At 38.1% G+C, this 22,355-nt stretch overlaps 1 protein-coding gene across 2 annotated transcripts in view; it reads right to left on the reverse strand.

Annotated features, from left to right (window-relative positions):
• ubxn7 (UBX domain protein 7) overlaps nt 1-22,355 on the reverse strand; it is a 107,325-nt gene that overhangs the window by 55,053 nt on the left and 29,917 nt on the right. For both annotated transcript variants that reach the window (XM_059950614.1, XM_059950621.1), the window contains exons 3-6: nt 21,224-21,291; nt 18,427-18,492; nt 14,152-14,264; nt 5,246-5,392 (exon numbers count right to left, since the gene is read on the reverse strand). In XM_059950614.1, coding sequence (XP_059806597.1) covers nt 5,246-5,392; nt 14,152-14,264; nt 18,427-18,492; nt 21,224-21,291 — 394 coding nt within the window. The remainder of the gene's footprint in view (nt 1-5,245; nt 5,393-14,151; nt 14,265-18,426; nt 18,493-21,223; nt 21,292-22,355) is intronic.

Genomic DNA, 22,355 nt, shown 5'->3' on the forward strand with positions numbered 1-22,355 from the left:
GTTATTCATCATTTAACATTAGAAAGTTAATTAATATAGCTTACACTCCTTCTTCTAGAATCCCAGAACGTGTTATTTCCTTAGATGCTGAAAAAGTGTTTGACAGAGTTGAATGGCCATATTTATTTAGTACGCTACAGAATTTTAATTTTAGTTCGACATTTATATCATGGATTAAATTAATATATTATAAGCCTTTGGCTTCGGTTCTTACCAATAATCAAGGATCTTCCTTTTTTCAGCTGTTTCACGGCACGAGCAAGGCTGTCCTTTAAGTCCTCTACTATTTGATATTGCTTTGGAACCCTTAGCCATTGCTATTCGTGACTCACCTAACATTTTTGGTATCACCAGTGGGGAAGGAACATATAACATATAATTTGATCCAAGATGGCGGCGCAACGCAGCTTGCAGCGGCCACTCCGGAACTGATTATCTGTTATTTGTGAAGTGGGGTGCCGTGCGCAATCATAATCGATTGAAAATGGACGTGGAAGCATGGAGAATCATCGGGAAATTCCAGGAAGACCTTCTTCGTTGCTGCTGCTGCTGCGAGGTCCGGGACTCTGCTGGGAAGAACAGGCCCCCAGTCCTCAGGGTCGCTTTGCTGATGGCCTTTGGCGGGGCCATCTTAGTACGCTCGGCAGAGGATGGAGCTTGGAGAAGCTGTGCCGGAGGGGATGGTCGCCGGCTCGGAGGTTCGACATACTCGGAGTCCTTTCGACGGACTCAGGTAGCTTTCGGTGTGTGCTGCGGCTGCTAGGCTGGTTTTGACAGAGCTTCCATTGTGTGATGCGTCTGCGAGGCTGAGTTGAGCGGCGCCTTTATGTCCATAGCGGGGGTATTCCCTTCTGCCGCCGGCGTGGGATGGCGAGTCTGTCGGGACCCTGGGGACTTGTGGAAACTGTGGTGATTTCTTTTGAACTTACAGCCCTTTAACATCTTGAACTATTTTTACTGTGCCCATTGTTTTTTTATCAATTATGCTATTGTTTGCACTGTTGTAACTATATGTTGTAATTATATGGTTTTGTGCAGGTCTTGTAGCTTTAGTTTTTGGTCTTATTTTTGTCTGGTGGATTTGGAGCTCCTTTCTGGGGAACTCGGTAGACGGTAGCACGGTATTAATATGCAGCAGTCTCTCCAGACCCTGGATTAGGGATTGCCAAACGTTACGTGGATTTTCTGGTGTAGTCTGTTTTGTCATATGCTTTTGTGATATCATTCTGGGGAAATGTTGTCTCATTTTTTAACTGCATTGCATTTGTGGTTTCTAAATGACAATAAACTGAATCTGAATAAGCTATCACTTTATGCTGACGATTTGTTACTATACATCTCTGATCCTGAGAGATCTATTCCTGTTATTTTATCTTTGCTTGCTCAGTTTAGTAGCTTTTCTGGCTATGAACTGAATTTTAATAAGAGTGAATTATTCCCATTAAATATGCAAGCTCCAATCTATAAACATCTATCATTTAAAGTAGTTACAGATAACTTTACTTATTTGGGTATTAAAATCACCAAGAAACATAAGAATTTATTTAAAGTTAACTTCTTACCTTTAATCGACCAAATCAAGCAACTTGTTACTAGATGGTCCCCATTGTCTTTGTCATTGGTTGGTCGAATCAATGCTATTAAGATGATAATCTTACCTAAATTTTTATATTTATTTCAAGCACTACCAAATTTTTATTCCTAGATCTTTTTTGATATTATTGATTGCAAAATATCCTCGTATTTGTGGCACAATAAAAATTCTAGATCAAGTAAAAAGTACTTTCAGAAGCCTAAGAAGGAAGGTGGTTTAGCTCTGCCAAACCTAAGATTTTACTACTGGACAGTTAACATCCAATATTTAATATTTTGGACACAGGAATCGGCGACATTACAAAGCCCACAATGGGTAAATTTGGAGTGTAAATCTGTACAAGGCTTTTCATTGTTCTCTATTTTAGGATCTTCGCTTCCCTTTGTTTTATCTAAACTGAATAAACAAATAACTAACTCTGTAGTTAAATATACATTACAAATATGGTTTCAATTTCGTAAATATTTTTGTTTGAATAAGTTCACCTTATCAAGCCCTATTATATCTAACTTTCTTTTTCAGCCCTCTTTTATGGACCAAGCCTTTGTGCCATGGAAAACGAGAGGTATAACATGTTTTCATGATTTATTTTTAGATAATTGCTTTATGTCCTTTGAACAGTTGTCCAATAAATATAGTTTATCTAGAACCCATTTTTTTTTAGATTCTTACAAATTAGAAATTTTTTGAATAATATGTTAGTCATTTCCGAATTTATGCCCAATTGATATTATGGAAAAAATTCTAGGTTTGAATCCCTGTCAGAAGGGTTTAGTAGCCATCATTCATAATATGATCATGAAAATACAACCAGGGATGTCAGATAAAATTAAGAAGGAATGGAAGAAAGAACTTTATTGTCTTTTACCTACACAGCAGTGGGAGAAAATTCTACAGTTAGTTAACTCCTCTTCTATTTGTGCCAAATATGCCCAAATACAATTCAAGGTTGTACATAGGGCTCATATGTCCAAGGACAAACTTGCTTGATTTTATTCTCGTGTTAATCCAATCTGTGACAGATGTCACTCTGAAGTTGCCTCAATGATTCACGTCTTAGTCTTGCCCTTGTTTGCAAAATTACTGGAAAGATATTTTTGGCATTATTTCAACAGTTTTGAATATTAAATTGCAACCTCATCCTATTACTGCAATTTTCGGCTTACCAATGGTGGATAACAGTCGTTTATCCCCCTCAGCTCGGCGGATGATTGCATTTGTCACACTAATGGCTAGAAAATCTATCCTATTGAACTGGAAAGAAATTAATCCCCCAACTACATTTCAATGGTTTTCCCAAACTATTTCTTGTTTGAGTTTAGAAAAAATTAGAAGTGTCATTTTTGATCAAATTTGAAGAAACCTGGAGACCATTTATTCAACATTTTCATATGAGTTAAACTGACCTTTCCCAAACCTTTTTCTTATCATCTTTAATTATTTGGATAGAGGTGCGGAGTTATTGACACTACTGTGTATATTTGATATGATACAATAGCCCATGTCGGTTAGGTTAGTTTTTTTGGGGTTTTTTTTCCATTTTTCCATTTTTTTGTAGCATACTATGAGTTTGGGAGGTTATTATATTTGGGATATTAACTGTTTGTATTTGTATTCTAGCCTATCAATGATGTACTCTCAAGCTCCCTGTACTCGATGTTTTTCTTGTTATGCTTGTTTGAAAATTAATAAAAAGATTTAAAAAGAAAAAGAGACTAGAATTAGAGGACATGAGTTAAGGGTGAAATGTGAAATGTTTAAGAGGAACATGAAGGGGAAATTTTTCACTCAGAGGGTGGTGAAAGTTTGGAATGAGCTGGCAGCACAAGTGGTAGATGCTGGCTTGATTTCAACACTTAAGAGAAATTTGAATAGGTATATAAATAGGAGGATATGGAGAGCTATGGTTTGGGTGCTGGTCAATAGGACCAGGCAGATTAATGGTTTGATATGGACTAGATGGACCAAAGGGCCTGTTTCTGTGTTGTAGTGTTCTATGACTCAAAGATTTTAAGACCATTGACACGATGATAATTAACTAATTGAACTATAACATACTCAGCAATAAAGTGCAAGTGAAAATGATCAAAAAAAAATCTGAGAAAGTATTCACAAAATTCACACAAGGTAACACTTAACTAATGTAAACCATGGCTAGGTTAGTAGCATCCTTGCTGCACAGTGAGAAAACTTTGCATTCAAATTCCACACCAGAGGTCCAAGCACAGAAACACAGAATGACATTCTGGTATGACAGAGGAAGTTCTGCATTGTATACAGATGCCAGCTTCTTTCCGTTGAGTTCTATGGATCTCCTTAAACTGTCCTGGAGTTCACAGTTCTTATCCCTAGTACTCTGGCAACTATTTATCTCCCAGTCACTAAATTTGAAAATCTGGTCAGTATGAAATCAATGTTTGTGTGAAAAATTGGTTATTTTTTTCTTATAGTGAATACACCACAGAATATCTGAATGGCTGAAAGTGTCTGGGGAATACTGATGTCATAAATGACACAATATGTTCACTTGTTTGATTACTTACTTGTAATAGAGGAGAAGGTCATTCAGTGTCATGCTTATGATAGCAATCAGCAGAAGCCTAGCAGTTCCATTGCTGTCCTTTTCCCTGTATTATTATTTTTGCATGCATCTAAGGAACTCGCTTACATATGAAGGCAATGATTACTCAAATGAATTTAGACTGACTTTACAGAAATTGAATTTTAATTTAAGATTCTGTACATTAGACTAGAAATCAAAATTAAGTTTGGACAAAAGACAGTTAAAGATTTTCTATATTTCACAAGTGTTTACAGCTCATCAAAATGGAAAAGCTATGAAGATTCTGTGCAGTAAACTGTAATTTACTGTGCAGTTACTAATCTGAAGATTCAGGCAGATTACTAACTGCACAGTAAATTTCAGTTTAAATTTTGTCAATTGTTTAAAAAACATGGATAATTACATACAGGATTACATCTCAGAAGTATTTTACCATTAAAGATGTATTCTGAACGTCAAAATGGTGTGTTCTGAAACACAGTTATGCTTTAACAGGTTCAACAAAGTTGATTTCCAAACATATACATCCAAGGGATCTGGATTGGAACTGTTCTTCTGAAGATACAACTTTATAGTAGCATTTATTTTTAAAATTTAAGATTCATGATTGATTTTGCATATAAAGATTTACCTAGTTGAGCTGCATAGAGCAGAACTGGGCAATGAGGAGCACATGTGAAAAGACCAATGGCATCAAATGGTTTTGAAATAGGAAAGAAAAAGAAAAAAAATGCAGGAAACTGGGACAAGCTGGGCGGCACTGTGGATGACATGGACACTCTATCCAAAGGGACCGAACACGTGCTGCATTGCCTAATTTCCAAAGTGTAAGTAATGAAAAGTAAACTTTTATACATGTGTATATCTATTCTAGATCTGCAGGCAGGCAGGCAAGTTTAATATCAGCATTATTCACCATAGCAGTTACAGCAACAGAAAAAAAATGCATTGTTTTAACTGGAACAAATTTCAAGGAAGTTAAGTATCAAGATACCATGGTAGAGGAGTTATTTTCATTTCAAGAGAAAGAATATACTGAATGTATTCACTGAAGCTTGTAATACCTTGACCCACTCATTCCCCTGTACCTGCCAAAAGATGAAGTGTTCTCGAATGATGGTTTTCACTGCCTCATTGCTCCAAACATCACGATTCAAGCACTGACAGGCAAAGTCTTGCACATTCTGGATATTTACCATCAACCACTTGTTCTGCAACTGTCCCGACTCTTTTGCCTGTCCAAAGAAAGAAGGAATGGAATGCTGTAATTTTATAATAAATATTAAGCAAAATTATAAATCATATGGGAACTTGCATGCACAAACAAATGTATTCTATATAACCTTACACAAACTGGTAAAGAAATAGACACACCCAGAGTCTCCAGCATTTCTGCATCTGGTTCCTTAGAATAACCACTGATTCACACGCACTAAAAGAAAGAACCAGCCTAGAACTGATTTGAGAATCTGACAGGGGAATAAGAGAAGCTCTACTGTCCACAATCTCTTTAAGGTGCGACAGATGAGCAAAACTGAGTTTGAGCACAGAAGCTAGACATCAAAACCACATGCATGAGAGCATTCCACCTAAGATTCTGTAAGGCTTACAGAAATTAGTTTAATTCTGTGCAATAATCAATAATACATTCAATGCAAATCTAGTAATGGATAGTCCTAAACTATTCTACCTGCCTCTTGAATTTCTTCCCTTTCAGTTGTGCATGTTCTAACATTGCAAATGTAATTCAAATATTCTTGGATCAAGTGTCTTCTAGTTGCTGCTTCTTTCCAAAAATCACTATCAAATGAGATTTATACATGGTGAAACCAGACTACCATGATATATAAATCACACCTGAAATAATGTAGACTTTGATAATTTTATGTGGAGCTGATTATTGACTTCGGGAGGAAACAATGAGCCAGTCCTCATCGGAGGATCAGAGTTGCAGAGGGTCAGCAACTTTAAATTCCTCAGTAATCATTTAGAAGGACCAGTCCAGGGCCCAGCATGTAAGTACAAAAATGAAGAATGCATAGCAGTGACTTCCCTTCCTTTTGAGTTTGCGAAGATTCAGCATGACATCTAAAACTCTGACAAACTTCTATAGATGTGTGGTGGAGAGTATATTGACTGGCTGCATCGTGGACTGGTATGAAAACACCTTGAATGGAAAATCCTACAAAAAGTAGTTGATACGGCCAATTCCATCATGGGTAAAACCATTCCCACCACTGAGCACATCTACATGGAGCACTGTCGCAGGAAAGCAGCATCGATCACAGGAATTCCCACCACATGGATCATGCTTTCTTCTTATTGCTGCCATCAAGGTACAGAAGCCTCACAACTCACATCACCAGGTTCAGGAACAGTTATTACCCCTCAATCATTAGGCTTTTGAACCAAAGGGGATGACTTCTATCAACTTCATTTCTCCCATCAACTGAACTATTCCCACAACCTATGGACTCGATTTAAAGGCTCTTCCTCCCATGTTCTTGATAGTTATGCTTATTTATTTATTATTATCTATTTCCTTTTATATTTTCACACTGGTTGAATGCCCACGTTGGTGAGGCCATTCACTGATTCTATTATGGATTTATTGAGTATTTGCACAAGAAAATGCATCTCAGGCACACATACGGTGACATACAGATGCAACCCTTTGCAATTATCTGGTTTTCTGAATTAATTACTCATAAAATGTGGTCTTATCTTTAACTAAATCACAATAATAGACAAACACAATCTATCTGAACTAATGACACATAAACAATTGTTCTTTTCATGTCTTTATTCACACATTGTTTAATCATTCACAGTCCAGGCTGGAAAAAGAATGTGAACCCTTGTATTTAGTAAATGGTGGAGCCTCCTTTAGCAACAATAACCCCCACCAAATATTTCCTATTCATAATTTACTCATTATTATGTTATGTTTTTTGTGTGTATATATGAAAATCAATAAAAAGATTGAAAAAGAAAGACAAATATTTCCTGTAGCTGCTGATGAAATGGCGAAACAAAACAAAACTGTTACAGTTCATCAATATTTCTGGGATACCTTGCATGAGCAGTATCTCAGGTCATGCCACAGCATCTCAATTGGGTTAAAGTCTGGACTTTGACTTTTCTTCTTTTTAAACTACTGTTGTTAATTTACTCCTATTTTTTGGATCATTGTCTTGTTGCATCATCCACCTTCTATTAAACTTCAAGTGACGGTTAACTACCTTAATATTCTCCTGTAAAGTGTCTTGATACAATTTTGAATTTGTTGTTCCCTCAATGATTGCAAGCAGTCCAGACCCTGAGGGAGCAAAGCAGCCCCAAACCATGATGCTCCTTCAACCATGCTTCACAGCTGGAGTGAGGTTTTGGTGTTAGTGGTGTGCATTTCTGTTGAAAAGTTCAACTTTTGTCTCCTCTCTCCACAGAACACTGTCCCTGAAGCACCGTGGAACAGGCAGGTGGCCTTTTGCAAACTTGAGATGTGCAGCAATGTTTTATTTGAAGAGCAGTGGTTTTCCTCCATGGTGTGCTTCCATGAACACCATTCTTGTTCACAAACAGAAGGAAATCTGCAGATGCTGGATCCAAGCAACACACACAAAATGCTGGAAGAACTCAGCAGGCCAGGCAGCATCTATGGAAAAAAAGTACAGTCGACGTTTCAGGCCGAAACCCTTCATCAGAACTGGAGATAAAAGATTAGTCAGAATAAGAAAGTGGATGGAGGGGAGGAAGACCCCAAGATGATAGGTGAAACTGGTGGTGGGGGGGGGGGGTGTGAAGTAAAGAGCTGGGAAATTGATTGGTGAAAGAAATACAAGGCTGGAGAAGGAGGAATCTGATAAGAGAGAACAGAAAGCCATGGTAGAAAGAGGCGAGGAGCACCAGAGGGAGGTGATAGCCATATAAGGAGATAAGGTGAGAGAGGGAAATAGGAATGGGGAATGATGGATTGGGGGGGGGGGGGCATTACTGGAAGTTCGAGAAATTGTTGTTAATGCCATCAGCTTGGAGGCTACCCAGATGGAATATACGGTGGTGTATCTCCATCCTGAGTTTGGCCTCATTACGACAGTAAAGGAGGCCATGAACTGACACGTCAGAATGGGAATGGGAAGTGGAATTAAAATGAATGGCCACTGGGAAATCATGTTTTTCTAACAAACAGGAGTGTATGTGCTCAGTGAAGCGGTCTCTCAATCTGTGTCGGGTCTCACCAATATACAAGAGGTCACACCGGGAGCTCCAGATTCAGTAGATAACCCTAACAGATTTACTGGTTAAGTGTCACCTCACCTGGAAACACTGTATGGGGCCCCAAATGGTAGTGAGGGAGGAGGTGTAGGGGCAGGTGTAGCACTTGCTCTGCTTGCAAGGATAACTACAAGGAGGGAGATCAGTGGGCGGGGAGTCACGTAGGGAGCGATCCCTGTGGAAAGCAGAAAGTGGGGAGGGAAGGAAGTATGTGCTTGGTAGTGGAATCCTGCTGGAGATGGCTGAAGTTATGGAGATTTAAGTGTGGACAGAGGCTGGTGGGATGGTAGGGGAGGATAAGAGGAACCCTGTCACTGGTGGGGTGGTCAGAGGATGGGGTGAGGACAGATCTACTTAAAATGGAAGAGACACAGTTGAGAGCAGCATTGATGGTGGATGAAGGGAAGCTCCTTTCTTTGAAGGCCATCTCCTTAGTTCCAGAATAAAACGCCTCATCCTGAAAGCAGCTGCGGCGAAGGAGGAGGAATTGAGAGAAGGGGATGGCGTTTTTACAAGTAACAGAGTGGGAAGAGGTACAATCCAGGTAACTGTGAGAACCAGTGAGTTTTACAATAGCCATCAGTAGATAAGCTGTCTCCTGAGACAGAAAGGGGAGAAAATGGACCAGGTAGATTTGAGAGCAGGGCGGAAATTGGAGACAAAGTTGATGAAATCTATGAGCTCTACATGGGTGCAGGAAGAAGCACCAATGTAGTCGTCGATGCAGCACAGGAAAAGTTGGGAAGCGACAGCAGTATAGGCTTGGAGCACAGACATTCTTATTCAGTGTTTTTTTTATACTGGACACTTGAACAGAGATTTTAGCAAGTTCTAGAGATTTCTGCAGGTTTTTTTTCTGTTACCCTTAGGTTCTTTTTCACCTCCTTCAGCATTGCATGTTGTACTCTTGGTATGATCTTTGTAGGATGCCCTCTCCAAGGGAGAGTAGCAACAGTACTAAATTTCCTCCATTTGGAGACAATTTCTCTGTGGACAATTTACTGTGGATGAACACTCGGGTCTTTAGAAATGCTTTTGTAGTCTTTTCCAGCTTCATGCATCTCTACAATTCTTCTAAGGACCTCAGAAAGTTATTCTGATCAAGGCATGGTGCACATAAACAGATCTTTCTTGAGAAAAGTAGGTTCTATCAGTAATCTGACTTTGTTTGCCTTTTTTATAGGGCAGGGCACCTCTACAACCCACACCTCCAATCTCATTTCACTGGTTGGAACACCTAACTCCAAATAGCTTTTGTAGAAGGCATTACCCCAGAGGTTCACAGAACTTCTTTGAACCCAGACTGTGGTTGTTCAAATGATGTACTCACTATTGAAGAGCAGTACAATTGCTTGTGTGTTATGAGTTTAGACAGATTATGGTTGTCTATTATTGTAACTTAGATGCAGATCAGACCACATTTTATGAATAATTAATGTTGAAAACCAGGTAATTGCAAAGGGTTCACAATTTTTTTCTTCTAACTGTATATACCTTGATAATAAATTTACATTAAACTTTGAGAATATTGTCTTTGTAACTTGCTGCATAAATCAAAAATTACAACCCTATAAGAATAAAAAAAATTAATTATCATATCATCTCAATGAAACACTTATTTATTTATTTAGAGATACAGCAAAGAATAGTCCCTTCCAGCCCAACAAGACAGCCAGTCAACAGCCCACCTATTTAATCCCAGCACAATTTACAATGACCAATTAACCTTTCATCCAATCCATCTTTGGAATGCAGGAGGAAACCTGAGCACTTGGAGAAAACACATGCATTCATGGGGAGGACACACACACCCCTAATAGACTACACCAGAATTGAACTCTGAACTCATACACCTTGAGATGTAATAGCATCGTGTTAATCGCTACACTACCATGTCTCTTCATGTATATACTCCAGGTGATTAAGCAACTGTTAGAATTTGCACAAGGACAGTATATCATTACATTTCTTTTCCCAGACTTCTCTCATATACCAACTGCTGCCTTAAATTGTGTTTACTTAATCAGGTTATCATTACACTTTAGCTGACATTTAGAGTCCAGAACTATTATTCGCACACCTAGAACCAGTCCTCAGCCAATCAAAGCATTAAGCTTTTCCTTGCACCTTCTTCAGGAAGACAGCCGTATGTTCTCCAGCTATGACAGCATTGTATCTGGAGTTAGATTTGGCTAACTTCAAACACTTAGGAATACCAAATTTAGCACAAGAGGAGATAACATAAGCATCTTGAAAGCAATCTAGGATATGGACAATATAATAGCATTCAAGATAATACCGATGCAAAACAAAGAATTAAACAGGGAAAGTCTTGTTTCACCTTTGAGGTTAGATTATAGATGGTGCTTACGTATTTCTTTGAGCAAAAGATCAGTGAAAATGTAACAGATGTATCTAAGGTCATGACTGGTTTAAATAGAAATGAGATATACCCTTTTGTGGATCATCCAAAAGCCATGAGGCAGCTAATTAAAATGAATAACAATCTGCTTTTCGTTACATAATGGCACATCCAGAACCTGCTGCAATACCCTAGTAGAAAGTCTAGTAGAAAGGAATCTGTACCGATTGTAAATTTTAAGTAACTTAATTCAGACCCCCACTTTCAACATCAAATTGGGAGGGAAAAGAAACACTGAAACCAATTTTAATACCCCAACTTTTCATGTTTCATATAACATTTATAAGGGTTCCCTTCAGCATTAATAACTGAACAACTTATTTCTGGAAAACACATGTCATTCCCCTTTTTCCAGTAGGCATCACCACACACCTTTAAATTACAATCAATGTTTTCTAGTACCGGGCACTTTGCCAGTTTCCTGTATAAAATCATGGCTTCCTTCCGAATTGTACAGACCACTTGTTTCAACCTTTGAAGAAATTTCTCTGAATTTCCTTACTTGAACTCAGTTCTGAATTTTTGTTGACTGCAAGATTACCAAGTCTCATCACAAAGATCAAAGACAAAAAAAAATCAAGTCTTGTTTTTTTTTGGTCAAGAATCTGAGGAGACACAAATGGCAGTTGCCATATCATAAGTCTAATTCTTCTCAGTACACAAATACTGAAGCATTTTTGTTACCAGACATATTTGTTCCATTTGTAGATCATAGTATTTTTTAATCAATTCCAGTCTCAAATGATGACCTAATGTGTTCCCGCCTTTGAAGCACAAGGTAGATGTTTCACTCCAGATGCTTGAACACAAGTTCTAAGATGACATTCCAGTGCAGGTGCTGAAGGATTGCTCGGCTGTCAGTTACTGACTCTTCGATGAGCCGTTAAATTGAAACCCTCTCAAAAAGGAGCAAAAGCTTCATCTATACGTTGAAAAATACTCAGTTTCAGCAAAATTCTGCAAATTTAGAGCCAATGAGAAACCAGTAGGGACCACACTTGACAGACAAGCAACAGATTCTCAAAGGGCATTTCAGATGGGGTTCTGGCTGAATGATATTGGGAGAAAAGGTATGTAGATAACGACTATGTCTTATCAACAGCTAGATACAATTCCATTTGTACTCATTCCACGTTCCAACTATACATCACAGGACCAAATGAAATGGATATTAGTTTGGAATTAAGCTTGGGCACTGAAATAGATTACATGAAATAGAATCTTTGAAAAATAACTAAAGTATGATGGAATTCTACATTTAATTGAAGAACACACCATCAAATCAGAAACTAGACATGGACTTAAATGAAGCAAACCATGCAGGCTTAGTGGGCAAGTAGTTCTAGAAATTGGATGAGAAGATTTGCTAGTACACTGGTGCTCTGCTTAGCACTACCCCATAGAGAGCTAGTTCATTAAAGCACTCACAGATACTTACACTGTTGTATTTTCAAAAGGCATCGGCACATGCTACACTAAGAATATGGCACAAACTCAGGCTTCCTGCTGCTGTAATCTTCCATGCTGGGAAGCTGATGCAAATCCCTGCTTTCTGCTCTGCCCTCGCAGCAACAAGCTGCCCCATGGTTTAGCATTTAAAGACTATCTACATTGGACAGTATGGTGGTATTCAGTTGGGGCTCAGGGCTGCATCAGATAGTGCAAGCCATTGCTGGTGTTTGCAAGCAAGCCTAATTTTCAATTAAATATAATTTAATTGTCTACACATAAAAGAACTTAATGAAAATTAATAACTACAAAATTGTTTGCTTTGATTAAATGAATGAATAGACTCAAAGTCAAAACCAGAATATGTAAAATAATTTACATATTAAACCACTTTACAGAGTTCAATATATATTTGGAATAATCTAACTGGGAAGGTAGAAAGTATGGATGAGGCAACAGAAACAACAGACAAAACATAGTGACAGGTGGTACTTTTTAAACTTTAAGATCTGATTCTATACATTTCCACAACTGTTATCAAAATTAAATACTTTTAATTAAGCTTGTGAAAAGTACGATACCACTATTTGGCATTCCATCACTCAAACAGAACAATGTTAGTGCCATCCCTATTAAAAGCAGCAAGGTTTCAAATTCTGGACATCTGCCGAGGCCACACATGACTGCTAGCCAGAACTGGACGCTTACTTCAAAGCAATGGGAGTAAGTTACTAAAATATCCTTTTTCACTGAAAACAGTACTTAATAGAGATCTCCCACAAAAAAAATCAAAAAAAAGCCAAAAATGAAAGACTGCACAAATTTAAGCAAACATTTGACAGCAGAATCATTAGTTATGTGACTATATTGGAAAAGAACACTATACAAATGAAAATAACTATCCCTGGTTTGCAATCAGATGTGAAGCAGCATTCCGAAGAAAGATGCCATATACTTACCGATCATCACGGCACATACATGATCTTTCCCAATATTGGCTTCAGCCAAATATCACATCTGGAGGGATCACCAAAAACTATGATGTCAAGCAGTTTGCCAATCAAGCTGAAGATTTTCCCCAAAGAGCACAATCCAAACAAATGCATCATTTTTAAACTGCTTTAAATATTTTACAAAGTGCAAAACAGAATGGAATATGTACAAAATGAAGGCAGATGCTTAATTAGCAAATGATAGAAAAGTTAATGTGGAGTTTCAAAATATGTGGGGAAATTTGAAGCAATTATATATTCACACACACACACACACACACACACACATATACATTTTTACAACCAAGTACAAAATTGCTGTTTAATTATGATTTACCTATGGATTATGCAACATTTTTAGTAAGTCTTTAAAAACATTTTTAATCTTACCTTTTATGGCCAAAGACAATTACACAGCAATTTTTATTTATGTACAGCTGATTCAACATTTACAGGAAGTCATTACAAACATTTTTAATCTTGCCTTTTATGGCCAAAGATAGAATTAAACAGCATTCTTATCCATGTACAGCTTGTGCCATATTTTAATAAGTTTTTTTAAACAGTTGTAACTATTTCATAACTACTTGAAATGCTCAATAAAACTTACTAATGCAGATTTCAACGGAGATGATTCAAAACCACATACTGAGTGAAGTAGGAATCAACTAACAACAATTTTGACTAAATGTTTTGTACTCAGAAATTGCTGACAGATTTTTTTCATTTATTAGAATGGGTGTTGACAATCACATCATAATTCGCTAATACAAAGTTTGGGCAACATAATGTCTGCAGCTCTCTAACAATACTATTCCATTCATGCTTATATTTGCAATTACATGTAATTCCTCACCGTTTCAAAGCTGCCTTTGTGCATTAGGTCTATGGGTGGCCTGAAGAGGTCTGCCAGAGTGGTCAGCTTCTTGTCCACTGGACCACCATTTCTTAGCTCCTGCTCCTGTCTGACTGCAAACATATCACCACACAGTGTTAGTCCATTAATGTGTGCACTGTATTTTCACACTCAGAATGGCAATCTTGATGTTATAAAGCTGCAACAAAAATAAATTTTGTTTTTATATTACAGGTTGGATGACAACTTAATTCTCACCCATTTTATTTCTAAAAACCTTAAACACTTTTTCTATGGGGTACGGTTTACTAGAATTTTAATCAAGTAATTAAAGAATCACTTCTACCTTCTTGCCATTTCATAACAAGTTATTTTATAGTCAAATTAAAAAAAAAATCAGGGTGTGCCAAGAAGTCAATGACCTGGGTTTAAAGTCTTCGCTCCAGTATTTTGGATTGAAAATGTAGAAGACACATACATATAAGCATTAAACATTAGTTGATTCCTTATACACTTCCTGCATGTTCAACAAGAAAACCCCATTTTTCTACATTGAAATACAAACAATTAATTCAACTTTCCTTGCTGTCAAATCAAAACAGATGGCCTTGTTACTAATGAGAAAGTAGCAATTAAAGAACCCCCCCACCCCCACTCAAGTTATAGACAGAAAGATGAATGGTTGTAGGAAAATGGGAACGCTGAGCTTGTAACAGTGCAGGGAATCAAGGGTAAAGAAGATTGTAAAGTTGTTCCTACAGACTTTTAGATTCAAAGACATTTACTTAGATAATATCTGTATGGTATGTTATGGCTTCAATTTTGATCTCACAGATTATTGCCTTTAAACTTCCCTACAAAGTTCAGTACAGGTAAGTACATTGTAAATTGCAAAGTAGGAAAAGCAGACTGTTGCCCTCTATGGGTGATCTGGCACTGTGCAGACCAAGTAATACCAAATTTTCATGAAGAATCCTCAGAAACATGAGCAGATGTTCAAAGACACATCTGAATTGCTACATAGCAGAGTATGTGTGTTAAACAATGATGAAATTCTATTCATTTAAGTTATACAGAAGCAAATTCTGTAAATAAAATTTAGCACACATGCACTTGGAACATTTGATCAAGCCTATTTTTCAACCTCAGTGAGATTAGAATAATTGGTGTTTCATAATACTTAAATCAATACAAAATTATCTGCAGGAAGGAAAATAAAATTTGAGGCAAGAAAAGTTGAATATATGAAGATCTTGAATGCTCTATTTTTTTACTGGTACATTTACTGAGGACCTATTGTATAAAAACAAACATACACTGAATGTATTTGAAAGTTCAGTATTTTAGCATTAGACAAATTTATGAAGAATAAGAATGGCTCAAACAGCAATAACTTGATGTCAGTGTTCAATTGTACACCTACAAATGCTGTCCAGTTTAAGTTTTAACAGCAGAAAGGGCCAAAAATTGTAGCTTAGCCCTATTCGAGTATTTTAGCAACCGTTAAGTCAAATCCAAATCATAAATGACAGCTCAATTCTGCTAAAAAATTTGGAAGAGTAATTTTCTATTCAAAGAAAAGAATCTAGCATCACACAGTGTAATGAGAAAAGATGAGGGGAGTTGTGAACAGTAAGAATGAGGTTATGAGTAGCAAGAACAAGCCCAGACCTTCCCACGCTCAGTTGTAAAGGTTGACTGTGAGCCACTTGCTTTAATAAATATACAGTGGTAAAAGAGATGAGAGCTAATCTTCTAAGTCAACTACAGAAGTGAAAGCACGCTTTCCTTCTCAGTTGTTCACTGAAAACAGTGGAAAATTTTATAGTGTTCCATATCGAAACACAGCAAACACTGACATAATCTAAAACAAAAACACTCACTGGGTCAGGTGGAAAAAGACAGCTGATGCTTCAGATGGAGTCCCTTTACCCAGAAAGAAGGGACAGCCAGTATAAAAGGATGGGGAGGTGAATGTGGAGAAGAATTGGTAGCTTTGGTTGCAGATGGGGGTAAATAGACAAGTGGGGTGGGGGAAAGTGGGAATGATCTAAGAAGCTGAGAGGCGACAGGTGCAAGTGGCAAAGGGCTGTTAAAGAAGGAATCTGATAGGACAGTGAACCATGAAATACAGGGAAGGAAGTGGTGAAGCGTAAGAGATAACGGGGTCAGTTTGACAAGGGAAAATGGGGTGAAGATGTGGAATCAGAGAGGATTGGTTACCATAAGGTAGAGATGTTGATGGCCATGCTATCAGGTTGGGAACTACAAAAGGAGGATGTGTGCTGTTCTGCATCTAGCCTCAGCTTGGCAGTAGAAGAGTCTATGAACAAACTTGCTGGTGTGGGAATAGGAAATGGAATGAAAACGGCTGGCCAGAATCAGGTTAATTATCACTGGCATGTGACGTGAAATGTGTTAACTTAGCAACAGCAGTTCAATGCAATACATAATCTAGCAGAGAAAATAATACTAATAATAAACATAAAACATAAATAAACAAGTAAATCAAGTACGTATATCCAATAGATCTAAAAGAATCTATTCTTTTTGTGAATCTATTTCTTTTTGTGCAAAAACACAAATACTATATATTAAAAAAGTGAAGTATTGTCCAAAGATTCAACGCCCATTTTGAATCAGATGGCAGAGGGGACGAAGCTGTTCCTCAATCACTGAGTGTGTGCCTTCAGGCTTCTGTACGTCCTTCCTGATGGTAACAGTGAGAAAAGGGCACGCCCTGGGTGTTGGAGATCCTTAATAATGGATGCTGCCTTTCTCAGACACCACTCCCTAAAGATGTCCTGGTAATTTTGTAGGCTAGTACCCAAGATGGAGCTGACTAGATTCACAACCTTCTGCAGCCTCTTTCATTCCTGTGCAGTAGCCCCACCCCCCGCCTCCCCCATACCAGACAGTGACGCAGCCTATCAGAATGCTCTCCACGGTACAACTATAGAAGTTTTTGAGTGTATTTGTTGACACGCCAAATCTCTTCAAACTCCTAATAAAAGTATAGCCACTGTCTTGCCTGCATTATAACTACATCCATATGTTGGGACCAGTTTAGATCCTCAGAGATCTTGACATGGAGGAACTTGAAGCTGCTGACTCTCTTCACTGGGAAATCTAAGGTGTTCTGGTGGTCAGAGCAAAAGTGCTTGACGAAGTGATGGCAGATGGGTCTAATACATTAGGCTAGAATTGAGGATCAAGAAAACAAAGTATTTTTGGGGTGTTGAGGTGTAGCAGGAAGGAGGAAAATTTGGGGCAGATGTAAGTTTGGAAAATCAGGGAGTCAGTGAAGACAGAAAAGAATGCCACATAGTTGGTTGTTGGACAAAACAGCTAATCAGGAACTAGCAGTTAAGTAGAAAGGCATCCTGGCTTTTTTTTTGCAGTTCCGTTCCCCAAGCCTTCAAACTCTGCTGCCAAAGTTTTAGTATGTAATAGTAGGCAATATAAAGATGAAACCTCATTTCCAAGCTCTCTTCTTGAATTGTATTACAACTGAGTTGGCTGTGGTCTATCTGCAAACTAAATTCCTAGCCAAGCCAAATACATCAGATTTAGGAGTTATATACCAGTCAACTAAGTCCACCTCTTGCTGATCCACTGTATTGAAAAGCATCTCATTTTAGCAACACATTGAAAGATCATAGGGCAAGAGAACAGAGTAGGAAGATTCATCAGATTTATACAAGCAGCTCGTTCTGATACCAAGATGAGTCTATCTCTTGGTGAATAAATGTCAAACAAACAACTCAAGTTCCACCATGAAGAATTAAATAGGAATGTGGATCCAAACTACAGACAGCAACTCATCAACCAAATCTTAAGTGATAAAAGTACTAAGGAAATCATACTCCTTGCACAAATTTAGGAACAACTGTTTGGTGCACTAGATTATAGAATTTGACCCTTTAAATGACGATCATACAGGACCATTTGGAGCAGTAGCACAGCAGAGTAAAGGACTTGTGGTAGCTCTCAATTGTACCAGACAACCAATTTAAAGAAAAAAATTCCAAATTAAGGACACTTCACAAAGTGCATAGCAACCCAATGTTTGAGCTTTAATTATTGCCTTTAAGTTAACTGACTCAAGAAGCAAATAGTAATGAACAGCAAGCACTGAAATTTCTGAAGTGCATTTTTAGAGTTTAACTGAGTGCATTTCTCCCTTGCAAACTTCCACATCATGAATAATGCATGCAAAAGTTGAAGTTATTTCCCACTTTTATAGTTCTTCAAATTCAAAAATAAAATACTCACTTGTTTCAGTCTGAAAGTCTCTGAATCCATCAAATATCGAGCGTGCAGGTCTCCGCCGTTTGGGGGCTGCGAAATGCATGAACATGATCAGAGTGTATCAAAAGCAGTTTGCAAATTTTAATAAAACTTTGCTAAATAGTTTAAAGTTAACATAAAGGCAAAACTGACCAAATTTACTGCAACATACACAAGCTATAATGAACAGCACATAATTAAATTAACATGGAAGTTAGCTCTGTGGCAAAAGGGGAAGTGGGTGCATAGGACGAAGAGGAGGAGGAAAGCAGGTGGAGGAAGAGATCAAAGATGAGGGTAGCAGAGGCGGTAGACTTGGCATCCCACAAAGGATGAAAGCTAAGAGGGAAACTGGTGTCAACCTTTAGATGTTTGAGGTGGTGTTTTAGACATGTAGGAGTTAAATACAAACTTTATCAAGTATTCAGAAAATGAACATAAAAAAGTAGGCCATCAGGCCTGTTGAGCCTGCTCCACCATTCAATAAGATTATGACTGATCTGACTGAAAGCCTTATGGGATCTGTCCCACAACCCTTAGTTCCACTACTATGGGTCTACCTGGGTCTTAAATATATTTAATGAGGTGGCTTCTACTGCTTACCTGTGCAGGGATTCACTGATCTCAAGGAAAAGTAGTTCCTCTTCTTATCCATCCTAAATCTACATCTAATGTATTTTGCAGATAGTTGTGGGTCCAGTACTGACCCTTGCAGCATTTTGCTCACCACTGACTGACAATCATAGAAGCACACATTTATCCACCTCTCTGCCTTCTAGTAGTTAACCAATCCTCTATCCATGCTAATATGTTACCCATAACTCCATGTATCGTTATCTTAAGGATATGGTTTTAACACTGCACCTTATCGAATGCTTCTGGAAATCCAAGTACACAGCATCTACCCGTTCTCTTCTATCCATTGTGCTCAACATATCCTCAAAGAACTCTGGTAGGTTTGTCAAACAGGACCTGCATTTCCTGAATCCATACTGTGTCTGCCTGATGGAACCAATTCTATCCAAACGCCTAATTTTTCCATAATGATTGTTTCATCTTCCTGACTACAGACATTAAGATGATTGGTCTATAGTTACTTGCTGTTTTCCTACTTCCTTTTTTAAGCAGTGGCAGAATATTCACTGTCTTCTAATCGGCCATGACCTGCCCAATGTCCAGAGGACTGTTATAAATTATCTCAAATACCTCTGCTATAACTTTCTTTCAATACCCTGGGTTGCATTCTAACAGGACCGGTGAACCTGTCCACCGTTAAGCCTACTAGTTTGCGCAGCACCACATCTTTAGTGATAGTGATTTCATCAAGCTCTTCACCTCTCCATAAGATCCCTCTTTAACATGTTAGATACATCCTCTGCTGACCAACAAAAAATAGCCATTCAAGGCTTCAGACATTCCACATAACTCAACATTAATTCCCCCTTTTTTTCCAAAGGATCTATGTTCCCTTTAACTACCCTTTTCTGCTTTATAAAATTATAAAAACTTTTACTATCTGTTTTCATATGTTGTGCTAGTTTACTTACATAATTTATTTTCCCTTTCCTTATAAACTCAAGAGATACTGGAGATGCTGGAAAGCTTGAGGAACACACACAAAGTGCTAGAGGAACTCAGCAGGCCAGGCAGCATCTATGGAGAGGAATAAACAGTCGACATTTCGGCCGAGACACTTCATCAGGACTGGAAAGGAGTGGGGAGGAAGCCAGAATAAGGAAAGGGAGGGGAAGGAGTACAAGTTAGCAGGTGAAAGGTGAAACCAGGTGAGGGGGGAGGTTGGTGGGTGGGAGAGGGAAGATGAATTAAGAAACTAGGAGGTGATAGGTGGAAGAGCTAAAGGGCTGAAGAAGGAGGAATCTGATACAAGGGGACAGTGGATATCTCTCTGGGTAATCCCCAACTGGATGTCATGAACATCAATTTCTCTAATTTCTGGTAATTTCTCCACCTCCCACTTTTACTCTTTTCCATCCCACACCCTAGATCCCCCTTACCCATTCTCTCCTCAACTACCTGTTGCCTCCCTCTCTAGTGTTCCTCCTCCTTCCCTTTCTCTCATGGTCCACTGTCCTCTACAATCACCTTATTATTCTGGCTTCCCCCCACCTTCCTTTCCAATCCTGATGAAGGGTCTCGACCTGAAGCATCAGCTCTTTATTCCTCTCCATAGAGGCTGCCTGACCTGCTGAGTTCCTCCAGCACTTTCTGGGACTTCCCTGTCCTTACTGCTTGCCTAGTGGTTCTTTGCTGCTTTTTAAAGTCTTCCACTACTTTAAATTTACCACTACTCTTCCCACCCTTACTCTACTTGCTCCTAACAGGAACATACTTCTGTTGAGCTCCATGATAAATCTTGGTGAAACTCTTCAACACTCTCTATATCCTATGTCCCCAGTCTATCCCAGCCAACTCCTCCCTCTTGCTGTTAAGAGTCTCCCTTGTTTTGGCATAATATAAAATTTTTAGATAAAACTATTTATACCCACCATCTGTATGAGAAATTCAATCATTCTGTAATCTCTTTCCAAGAAGAGCCCTAACTACAAGTTCATTAATTTTACTTGTCTCACCCAAACAATCAAACAGGGTGTAGCAGCAAAATACCAGGAATTAACAGGACTGAGGACAGAGACACATACATTTGTCCTGCATCATCAAAGCTTCCTCAATCCTTTAAATCATCTGGAAGCCTGCAACACACAATTATACTATTAAACATATAAACAACCTTAACAAAACTGTTTCCTTTGAAACACCTTACCACCAAATAACGGTTCAGGTTCCACCAGAATTTCTTGCTTTTGTGGAATTGGAGCTCGTACTTCGTCTCTGAAATTATACAAAGTGAATGGATATGAGCCTGAGAATGAAGTTACACTCATCTCTCAAGAAACAAGCTTAAATGAAGCCACAACTAGAATATCTAGCTACATATTGTAACCATAATGCTATTAAACACCGTGATGATTAAAAATGTGCTAGCTATTGTATTGTATGAGTTTCTAGACTGTATCTTGGATGTAAATGTAGCAAAGGTTGGATCCAGACTGAAATGAACATCATTAAGTTCTATTATACTACAATTCTGCTACTTTTATTGAAACAGTACAACAATGATATTGTGATATCTGCCTGATTTTAAGTGCTACAAAAATCATTTTCTCACAATACTGCCTTGATTAGAAATGTTCCACCTGATCAGGAATAGAGAGCTAGTTTGGAGGAATTAAGTGGAACAAGTGGCACATGTTACATTGGGGGAGATCCAAGCAGATCCTAATACAAATTCTACTATAAGGGATGGAGGTAGATTCTAATGAGAAGTGCAAATTTAAAGAGGAAAGTTATCACTATAAAGAAGAAAGTTACAGCAAGCATAAAGTTAAGGGAAAATGTAGATAAAGATTTATCACAGTTCAATAAGGATTCATATTAAGATGGACAACAGGCCCATGAGTCCCAAAGGGTTCAATCAAACAATCTTGAGAAAAATAACTACTGAAACAAAATACTGCATGTTGGAAATACTCAACATCAACTTTGAAAGAGGAACAGAGTTACTGATTCAAAATCATGGTGAACAATGATACCCTATTTAGAAGGAACAGGCAAAACCGAATGTTGGGTGCCAGCACTGGCACCAAAGGCATCTAATTAAACTGACAAATTATCTTGCCTTGTAGAATGTGTGCTTTCAATGAGTGAGGATCAAGAACACAAACACTGGTGGAAGTAGTTCATGGACCTCCCAAATATATCTCCATTTAAGTATTCAGAGAAATCACAGGATTTTAAGATTTTTAGATTTCAATAGTTCTCTAATTTAGAGAAAGCAGGGTACCACAAATATCAGGCAGCAAGTATGCATGATCATGAGGATTCTTATTCCAAAC

Source organism: Hypanus sabinus, chromosome 2 (genome assembly GCF_030144855.1).
Source record: "Hypanus sabinus isolate sHypSab1 chromosome 2, sHypSab1.hap1, whole genome shotgun sequence".
NCBI lineage: Eukaryota > Metazoa > Chordata > Chondrichthyes > Myliobatiformes > Dasyatidae > Hypanus > Hypanus sabinus.